We start from the raw sequence: 10269 nt of genomic DNA, 5'->3' as shown, positions 1-10269 counted from the left end.
ATTAATAATTATATTTCCTCGAGTAGGGGTGGTCACATTTTTTTAGCATGGGAGCTACTTTTGAAATGATCGACCCATTATATTGAGAAAGCTATTGATTATTCTTACAATTTATGTTGTATAACCGCATAATATGTTGCGCAACACAACTATGTACATTTTTGCCAAAATGTCATCGTGAAAAAAGTCCTCTGGCTCCCCCACTTATTTTTATACCCTATCTTACGTTTAAGAGGACAAAAAACGAGCAAAAAATTAGGATGTAACTAACGACTAGCTCTTAAACTTTGCAACGCTCAGGGGCGTCGTTTGAGCACGCAAAGTGGACCTAATAATGAGATGTCATCTGATTGGTTGTCCTGTGTATCAATCAAGTGAAGGGATGGCTGATACGATGACGTCGTTTTTTCTAAACAACTCTGTTAATTTTTATAGCGTCAGTTCATAACAATGTCACATCATCTGCGATCTACCAATAGTACCTTGGAGATCGACAGATCGATCGCGATCAGCGTATTTTGAATCGAGGTGTCCTCCACGCTTCCGTGTTTTGTGACGTAATTGTCGGGCTTTCCTGATTCGCTGTGATGCATTCAATTGCCCCCCCTATTTTTCCTCTCCGTTACTGTGCTGCATTCAAATGTCCTGCCCTCATTGCTTCATTGGAATACATTCATGTGTTTAATAAAGGGGCGGATAAGTTGAGAATTTCCCCGTATCTTCCTTAGCCAATAAAGTCGAAGGAAGTGTTTGCATGTCAGCTGGCAGCCATTTAAAGGGGAGCTCGTACGAGCGGTTGCATTAATTTCTATGAGACCCCCGTGCTCCCTTCAAGTCTATGGAGAACTTGGTCTTCCACCTTGCCACGGTCCCCTCAACAGTGTTCACTCGACAGTGATTGTGGGTGCCTGCCCAGGGAAGGCGCATCTGAGGATTGACAAGATCCAACCATCACCGCATTGAGGATTGCAGGTCAGTGAATTCCTCGTCATGATACTTTATGACAATCTGCTTATTTCATTTGCCTTTATAGGAATTACCCGATTCTATCTATCTCTGTATGTCTGTTTATCTCTGTCCGTCTGTTTGTCTATCTATCTATCTATCTATCTATCTATCTATCTATCTATCTATCTATCTATCTATCTATCTATCTATCTATCTATCTATCTATCTATCTATCTATCTATCTATCTATCTATCTATCTATCTATCTATCTATCTATCGCCGTCCATCCATCCATCTGTCGATCTATATCTCTTCATCTACAGTATATCATCTATCTCCATCCATCCGTTGTATGCAGACTGTTAGGTTATAACGTTGCGCAATAGGGTAAATACGTATACCAAAATGTGTTCGGTTAAAATATTGCATGCTAATATTAGCATTAACAGTTGATTTTAAAATTGTAAATATTAAGACAACTTAAAACTAAACGTATTCCGCTCAAGTCGCTCACAAAGAAAGTACTGTAATTCTAGCACATTTTCGGGCATTTCCGTGTCATTTTGTCCACCCTCCAAACGACTTGTTCCCTTCTTGTCTCTCCTCGCCCAGTATGGCCAAGTGGACGAGTATCATATGCGGCACGTTGTTCGTCGTCATCGGCTTGCTGTCCACTCCGGGGGAGGCCAAAAGAAACCGAGGCTCCCAGGGCGCCATCCCTCACCTGGACAAAAACAGCCCGAACGAGTCGGAGCGGCAGCCTCGACCCCCTCGACCCCCGGGGAGCGGCCCCCGACCCCGCCAGAGGCAAAGCTCGTCCTCCCCGGCAGACGAAGTCTTGGAATCCAGCCAGGAGGCTTTACACGTAACGGAGCGGCGGTATTTGAAACGGGACTGGTGCAAGACGCAACCCCTCAAGCAGACCATCCACGAGGAAGGCTGCGTGAGTCGCACCATCATCAACCGCTTCTGTTACGGCCAGTGCAACTCTTTTTACATCCCCAGACACCTCCGCAGGGAGGAGGGAGCCTTCCAATCGTGCTCCTTTTGTAAACCCAAACGCTTTACCACCATGACTTTTACTTTGAACTGTCCGGAACTGCAGCCACCCACGAAGAAGAAACGCATTCAACGCGTCAAACAGTGTCGTTGTATATCCATTGACTTGGACTAAGCAACACGTGTGTGCATAAGTACGTACGTGCGTGCGTGGCCATTTTTGTAGTTTGTTCACAGGATGTTTTTGGTCACTGTTTTGTTTTTTTGTGACCGTCAAAGGGTTTCAGCCACTTGCGAGAGGTTGTTGAGTGTGAATGTAATTTTTGGGCTGTGGCAGAGGTGTGAATGTTAGTTTTGCATGGGGTGTTTTTATTTGGGGGGGGAGGGCGTTTTTTTGTGCATCTTATTTTTGCGATGAGTCATCAAAAATAGGTGAATGTGATTTTTTTTTTATGAGTGTCAGTTTCTTTTGTTGAGAGCGATTTGTTTGAGTGGGGGGGGTCTGATTTGAATGTGAGAATTTTATTTCCATTGCATACTTTCATGATAAATGTGTTTTTTTTTTTTGTTTGTTCTTTGGGGGCGTTTTTTGTGCATCTTATTTTTGGGATGAGTCATCAAAAAATGAGTGAATGTGAGTTTTTTTTTGGGGAGTGACAGTTTTTTTTGGTTGAGTGCGATTTTTTTTAGGGGGGGGGTCTGATTTGAATGTGAGAATTTTATTTCCATTGCATATTTTCATAATTTTTTTTGGTGGTTTGTTTTTGGGGGCGTTTTTTGTGCATGAGTGAATGTGAGTTTTTTATGAGTGTCAGTTTTTTTTTGTTGAGTGCGATTTTTTTGGAGGGGCTGATTTGGACGTGAGAATTTTATTTGCATGGCATATTTTCATGATACATTTGTTTTTTTTGTGGGTTTTTTTGGGGGTGTTTTTTTGTGCATTTTATTTTTGGGATGAGTCATCAAAAAATAGGTGAATGTGATTTTTTTTGGGGGAGTGACAGTTTTTTTGTTGAGTGCGATTTTTTTTGGGGGGGGGATTTGAATGTGAGCATTTTATTTTAATGGCATATTTTCACGATAAATGTGTTGTTTTTGGTGGTTTTGTTGTTAATGTTAGTTTTGTATGTTTTTTTTTTTTGAGAGGGGGGCGTTTTTTTTGTGCATCTTACTTTTTTTGGATGAATGATAAAAAATGGGAGAATGTGATTTTCTGAGGAGTGTCTGTTTTTTTGTTGAGTGCGATTTTTTTGGGGGGCCTGCTGATTTGAATGTGAGCATTTCATTTTCATGGCGTATTTTTACGATAAATTTGTTTTTAGGTGGTTTTGTTGTTAGTTAATGTTAGTTTTGTATCGGGTGTTTTTTTTTGGGCGGGGGCGCGTTTTTTTCTTAGTTCTGGGAAGCGTCATCAAAAAAATGAGTGAATGTCATTTTTTGTTGTTTAGCGCGATTTCGGGGGGGTTGATTTGAATGTGAGATTTTTATTTTCATGACAGATTTTCATGATAATGTAGTTTTTTTGGTGGATGATCAAAAAATTCAGTGAATGTGAGTTTTTTTAAGTGACATTTTTTTGTTCAGTGCATTTTTTGGGTGGATGATCAAAAAATGGGTGAATGTGAGTTTTTTTAAAGTGTGACATTTTTGTTGAGTGCAATTTTTTTTGAGGTGGACGATCCAAAAAATTTGGCAACTGAGTTTTTTTTAAGTGTGTGATTTTTTTTGAGTGTGATTTTTTTTTTGGGGGGTGGCTGTGAATTGAATGTGATATTTTTTTTTCATGTCAAATTTTCACATGATAAATTAGTTTTTTTGGGTGAATGTTTTTTTTTCTGAGTGCAAGAGTTTCTGTGTGAGTGAGTGTTTTTTTAGGGGGGGGGGTCGTATTTTTTGTGCATCTTATTTTTGGAGCGAGTCATAAAAAATGGGCGAATGTGAGTTTTTTTAGGAGTGTGACTTTTTTTGGGGGAGAGCTGTGAATTGAACGTGAGATTTTTTTTCATGACAGATTTTCACGATACATTTGTTTTTTTTTTGGGGAGATGATCAAAAAATTGGGTGAATGTGTGTGTTTTTAAGTGTGACATTTTTTTGTTGAGTGCAATGTTTTTTTGGGGTGACTGATCAAAAAAAATGGGTCAATGTGAGTTTTTTTTAAGTGTGACATTTTGATGAGTGCTATTTTTTTGGGTGATCAAAAAAATTGGGCGGATGTGAGTTTTTTTAGATGTGACATTTTTTTCTTGTTTAGTGCAATTTTTAGGGGGGTGGATGATCAAAAAAATTCGGCAACTGTGACTTTTTTTAAGTGATTTTTTTTTTGTTGAGTCAGATTTTTTTGGGAGGGTAAATCTATGAATTGAATGCGATAATTTTATTTTCATGACGGATTTTAATGATGAATTTGTTTTTTTGGGTGGATGTTTTTTTTCAGAGTGCAAGAGTTTATGTGTGACTTTTTTGCAAATGTTTTTTTTTTTTTGGTGGGGGGGGGGGGGGGGGGCGGTTGGCTCTTGCACCCAAGAAGTATGATTATTTTTAGGGGTTTTCTGGTGAGTTTCTTTGTTTTTGTTTCTGTTTGTTTGTTTTTTTGGGGGGTCAATGTTGATTTTTGTGAAGTGTGTGTTTTTTTAGAGGGGGTGGCGGTGAGTATGAGAGAGTCTGGTGAATAATGAGTGTGATAAATAAGTGGGTGAGTTTTTTTGGGGGGGCGTTCTCTTTCTGCATGCGCCTGAGATTTTTGAGTAAGTGCATTTATTTTTATTTTTGGGCATGCTTTGTTTTGTTTTTTTGTGGGGGGGGGGCAGACAAGAGGTAAATTATTAGCCTTTAAGGCCCCTCATATATCATATCGTTCTGCTTTCTTTTTTTGAGAGGAAAGAGAAGGAAGAAAAGAACACATGCTCCTGTTTGGAGAACGTCACATCCGATTTTCCCTTATTCTCCTTTTTGCACAAAAATGCTGGACATATAACGTGAACGTTGTAGAGCTATTTTGACCATGGGAGTTTTAAGACGTCTAGAAAAGGAGGCACTTGGCTGGACTGTAATGCGCACGCTTGATGTACCCCCTTTCCTCACCTTGGCTTATTTAAGAAATTACACGCTGACATTGTTAAATTCATCTTTTATGTTTCCACTGTGTGGAATTGGAAGAATGGACTGCAACATTTGAAAATGGAAAAATGTGATTTCATATTCTATTATTTGAAAAATGGTTTTAAGTTGATCTTAATGTGACATTTTTTTTAGTTTTGGTTAGCTGGATTAAAGTTACAGCTAGTGTTTTTTTTTTTTTTTTTTTTTTACCCGATGATGATGAACTATGTAGATGTTACATTTAAAGGTACTCGTTATCCCTTAAAAACAGAAAATAAATGCATTCTGGAATATAATGCATGTAACTTGAATCTTAGTATTTTTTTAAACAAAAATATTGGATCTCAACACATTAAAATTGCCCATAAATCTTTAAAAAAAACATTTTCATTTTCACAAATGATTGATGTAGCTAAATGCATTGAACCAAACTATAAATAAAGTATGAAACCGCTTTGTAAAGGCACATTTTCTTACAACTCTAAATTGGGTGTTTCCATAATTTGTTATTCGACAGTCACGTGATTTGAAAAAAAATGCCCTGAATCCTTTTCCACAATGACTTCACATTATGAATAAGTAGTAAAAGTTGTTTGTTTACGGCGCAGCAAAACAAGTAACATTTTTCTTTTTGATAGCCTCACATTATTAAAAAAACAAAAACAAAATACTGCTGAAAGCATCTTCCAATAGCCTAACAAGTTCCACATGTTGACAACACTATTCGCTTATTTTAAGAACCTTCCAGGAAATGTTCAAGCACCCCCCCCCCCAACAAAAAATGAAGCCAGATTCAGTGACCTCATTCTTACTCAGTTATTCAACGGCTGAATTCACCACCGCAGGTTTCTTCCATTAATACCATGTTCATGGTTGCTTTTTAAATCAACACAATAGGAGCAATAAATGAATAAAGTGCTTCTGTGATGTCAGCATCCAGGAATTTATTCTTGAAATTTAAAACAATTCCATAAAAACAAGAACCATGCAAATTTCCCCATTGTGGGACAAATAAAGGTTTTCTGATTCTGATTCTGAGCTTCTATTTCCTCACCTAACAAACATTCCTTCCAGTTCTGCAAAAAAAAAAAAAAAAGTGATTCTCATACAAAATTGAGGAGCCTGCGATGAGAACAAAGGAGCGTCGATGTGTATGTGGAACTGCCGCTGTTTGGAATTGAAGCGGATTTACAGTAAGTGGAACAGGAGATGTGAGACAATCACTTTTCGTCAATGGATGCTACGGCTTCGTGTTTGCTTTCAACATTTAGCTTTTAGCAGACGTGCATATTTTACCACGACGTCCTTGATCCACTGGTGAAAAGGATGCTTTGATCCTCTCTTTCATCGAGAACTGCTTCATACGACAAAGAGGGTGCAGAAAGTGCTTGAAGATTAAATACCTGTATGTGTCTTTTGTGTTGTTTACATTATTTTGTTTTTATTTGTTCCATTGACTTCAAGATGGCGCCGCAAGAGTGTATGCCTTTACAGCAGCGCCTGTATTTTTTTCTACATCTTCCTTTCCTTTCCTCTTATTTTCAGCAATGTAAAGTCCTCCACTGTGAGACTAATAAAGGCTAATCAAATCCAATCCAAATACAGGTAACATCCGACTTCCGACCGAATTCCGTTCCGATCAAACGGTCGTAAGTCAAAATGGTTATAAGTTGAAATCCATTGAAAATGTTGAATGCTAAATAACTAGCAAAATCTGGTGCTATGACACGGTCGATTGCTATGCGAGAGTAAGATGCTGGTTGGCTGGCCAAAATTGTCGTAGCTAGCGCGTTGCGGTGCCAGGCGTAGAATTAACATTTTAAAAATAGGGTCTGGATGTCGTGGTCGTAAGTCGAGCTGGTCGTAAGTCGGATATCACCTGTAATTGGCACAGGTCACTGGACATGACATGCATCTTTATTTGCACTCTAATAATAATCAAGGTCTTTCTGAGGTATTATGATGATCATGGCTTTGGGTTAAAATATTCCGCATTGTCAAAGTCATCCCAAAAAAAGGTCCTGTTTTACAGGTGCATGCTAAAAATATGCTCTTGTTCCAGCTATGTCATCAAACTAAAGCCTCCAAGGGAACCAGCGTTGACATCAATGTACAAACCAAGCAATCATTTCTTAGATAAATAAGACTTTTCCGCACATAAAATATTTCCGCCTGATCAAAATCTCTAAAAAAAAACGATAGAATTTTACAACCCCGAACAGCAAATTGCGATACAACTACAGGAAGGATACGAAGATACGAGGTCAACTTTGCGATTGCAAGAAGAAAAGTGCTTCAAACGTGTCAATGAGGCATTAGCAGCTTTTAAAGGACAACCGACGTCTCCGGACAAGTTGTGTCCATAATTTGTAAAATGGCTTCAAATGACTTCTACTGAGCGTATTTTACAAAGATTCCACCGCATATAGTGATATTTTACGTTTTAAGACTCGCGCTGAATATTTCGGAAGTCTTGTTTTTGAGTTGGTGACGAATCCTCACCCTACGTCACTGAAGGAACGCCCCTGACCGAAAAAAAATGACACATTGTAGCAGTCCTTCCGACACGTCAATGAATTTTGCTGTACTAAGTTTTCAGACCAAACAAGTACAGTGTACTTCTTTAAGCAGCAAGTACTTCTTTAATCGATTGCAAACATGTATGCTTTCCTCTTCAGAACTATTTGAATCCTATTCATAACCGGATGAGTAACAACAAAGCATCTTCTCCGAATCTGAAGCCATTGTTTTGATTCTAGAGCAAGGCGAAGACGTCCTAGCGTGACGTCACGAACAAGGGGGCGGGACCTTCTGAAACTGAAACTTTATGAGATCATTTTGAAGTAGTTTTTGTGACACTTTAACTCATTTTTATTGGTGTTTTTCATTTGACTAAAAATATCAGTCTGCGCGTTTTGGGTATTTTAGATGCTATTAAACGTTTTTCTGATGTCAGTTAGGATGTCCTTTAAGTACAAGAGGTAACCTGATGGATGCGTTGGTAGAAACATCAAGTGACCCCCTCGGCCGTCCCCTTGAGAGCACTAAGAGGGTCACACCAGGCTGGATGAGTGAGATCCACCTTTGACCTTTCGGACCCTCATCATTTGGGGTTGTGTCAGCCATGCAACCTCGCTGCAGATTCTTTTCGTCCCCCCCCCCAAAAAAAAAAGGTTGAGATGTGCTGTGAGGGGCTTTGGGGGGGGGGTGGTCAGGTCACTCAACTGGACGATACGCTGGACTCCTTTTGCCTCAGTCTGTCTTTCTGTGAAGCATGGATGCATATTTATTTTTATGACAGTTTGGGGAGGCAGATTGGCAAAAATAAGATGGTGGAAAAGAAAAGGGCTTACCAGGCTGTTGGCGTTGATCTTCTTGGTTTCGACTCGCTTGTCCTCAGTGATTTTTTTGATGTTTTCTTGGGCTTCCTTCAACCTTGAGGAAAACATTCAAGCCATTTATCGTGTTTTTGCCTTCTTCTAAAATTCTCGTTCCAAAGTGCTCAAAATGGAAGGAAGTGGAAGATCTCACTTCTCTTTGGAGATGTTCTTGCTTTGGTGTACCCAAGCGTTCTTGAAGTCATTGCAGAACTCGTACCACAGCATAAAGACGTGATTCGGAGACACTTCTTTGTCTCCTGATTTTGGTTTTACCCCAAAGTAGTTCACCATGTCACGGAACCTGTCGGGAGAAACGAGGTATTGAAAATGTAACCAAAAAAAAAATAATAATAATAAATTAATTTAAAAAAACTTTCAATAACTGATGTTTGATGGATTATTCATCTGTTGTACCGAAAATGCGACTGCAAAAAACACTACATGGTCGTTTTTTTTTTTACCTAAAAACGCCTCACTATACATGGTCATTTTTTTCGGGATTGAAAACACTTTACATGGTTCTTTTTTCGGGATTAAAAACACTTTACATGGTTCTTTTTTTGGGATTAAAAACACCTCACTATACACGGTCGTTTTTTCGGGCTAAAAACGGCTTACTACACATGGTCGTTTTTTTTTTAACCTAAAAACGCCTTACTATACATGGTCATTTTTTCGGGATTAAAAATGCTTTACTATCTATGGTTCTTTTTTCCGGCTAAAAACGCTTTACATGGTTGCTTTTTTCGGGATTAAAAATGCTTTACATGGTTCTTTTTTCGGGATCAAAAACGCCTTACTATACATGGTAGTTTTTTCGGGCTAAAAACGGTTTACTATACATGGGCGTTTTTTTTTTTTTTTTTTACGAAAAGCGCCTTACTATCATGGTAATTTTTGGGGTATTAAAAACGCTTTACTATACATGGTTGTTTTTTCGGGCTAAAAACGGTTTACTACACATGGGCGTTTTTTTTAACGAAAAACGCCTTACTATACATGGTCGTTTTTTCGGGATTAAAAACGCTTTACAATACATGGTCGTTTTTTTTCACCTAAAAGGCCTTACTTACATGGTTGGTTTTTTTTCGGACTTAAAAACGCCTTATTACACATGGTCGTTTTTTTTTTTTTTACCTAAAAACGCCTTACTATACATGGTCATTTTTTTCGGGATTAAAAACGCTTTACATGTTTTTTTTTGTGGGGATTAAAAACGCCTTACTATACATGGTCGTTTTTTCGGGATTAAAAACGCTTTACAATACATGGTCGTTTTTTTCGGGATTAAAGATGCCTTACATGGTTCTTTTTTGGGGATTAAAAACGGTTTACTATACATGGTCATTTTTTTCGGGATTAAAAACGGTTTACTATATATTGTTCTTTTTTTCGGGCTAAAAACGGTTTACTATACATGGGCGTTTTTTTTAACGAAAAACGCCTTACTATACATGGTCGTTTTTTCGGGATTAAAAACGCTTTACAATACATGGTCGTTTTTTTTCACCTAAAAGGCCTTACTTACATGGTTGTTTTTTTTTCGGGCTTAAAAACGCCTTACTATACATGGTCGTTTTTTCGGGCTAAAAACGCCTTACTATATATGGTCATTTTTTTCGGGATTAAAAACGCCTTACTATATATGGTTCTTTTTTCTGGCTAAAAACGCCTTACTATACATGGTCGGTTTTTTTTCGGGATTAAAGATGCCTTACATGGTTCTTTTTTCGGGATTAAAAACGGTTTACTATACATGGTCATTTTTTTCGGGATTAAAAACGCTTTACTATATATGGTTCTTTTTTTTTTGGCTAAAAACGCCTTACTATACATGGT

General features: G+C 38.2%; 2 protein-coding genes across 2 annotated transcripts in view; one reads left to right on the top strand and one right to left on the bottom strand.

Moving 5' to 3' along the window:
- Positions 1-710: 710 nt before the first annotated feature.
- On the top strand, positions 711-2621 carry LOC148893453 (gremlin-1-like). Its single transcript, XM_089004450.1, has 2 exons — positions 711-972; positions 1562-2621. The coding sequence occupies exon 2, from the start codon at positions 1563-1565 to the stop codon at positions 2121-2123; it is 561 nt and encodes a 186-aa protein (XP_088860576.1). The 5' UTR covers positions 711-972; position 1562; the 3' UTR covers positions 2124-2621.
- A 1850-nt stretch (positions 2622-4471) lies between these two features.
- LOC148893452 (formin-like) overlaps positions 4472-10269 on the bottom strand; it is a 72189-nt gene continuing 66391 nt past the window's right edge. Inside the window, 3 exon segments of the mRNA XM_089004310.1 lie at positions 4472-8315; positions 8404-8485; positions 8582-8731. Of these exon segments, the coding sequence (XP_088860436.1) occupies positions 8271-8315; positions 8404-8485; positions 8582-8731 (277 nt within the window). The 3' untranslated portion in view covers positions 4472-8270.

This window comes from Hippocampus bargibanti, linkage group LG09 (assembly GCF_051943395.1).
Source record: "Hippocampus bargibanti isolate YZ-2025 linkage group LG09, ASM5194339v1, whole genome shotgun sequence".
NCBI classification, from domain to species: Eukaryota; Metazoa; Chordata; class Actinopteri; order Syngnathiformes; family Syngnathidae; genus Hippocampus; species Hippocampus bargibanti.
This window is presented reverse-complemented; position numbering and strand designations above follow the sequence as displayed.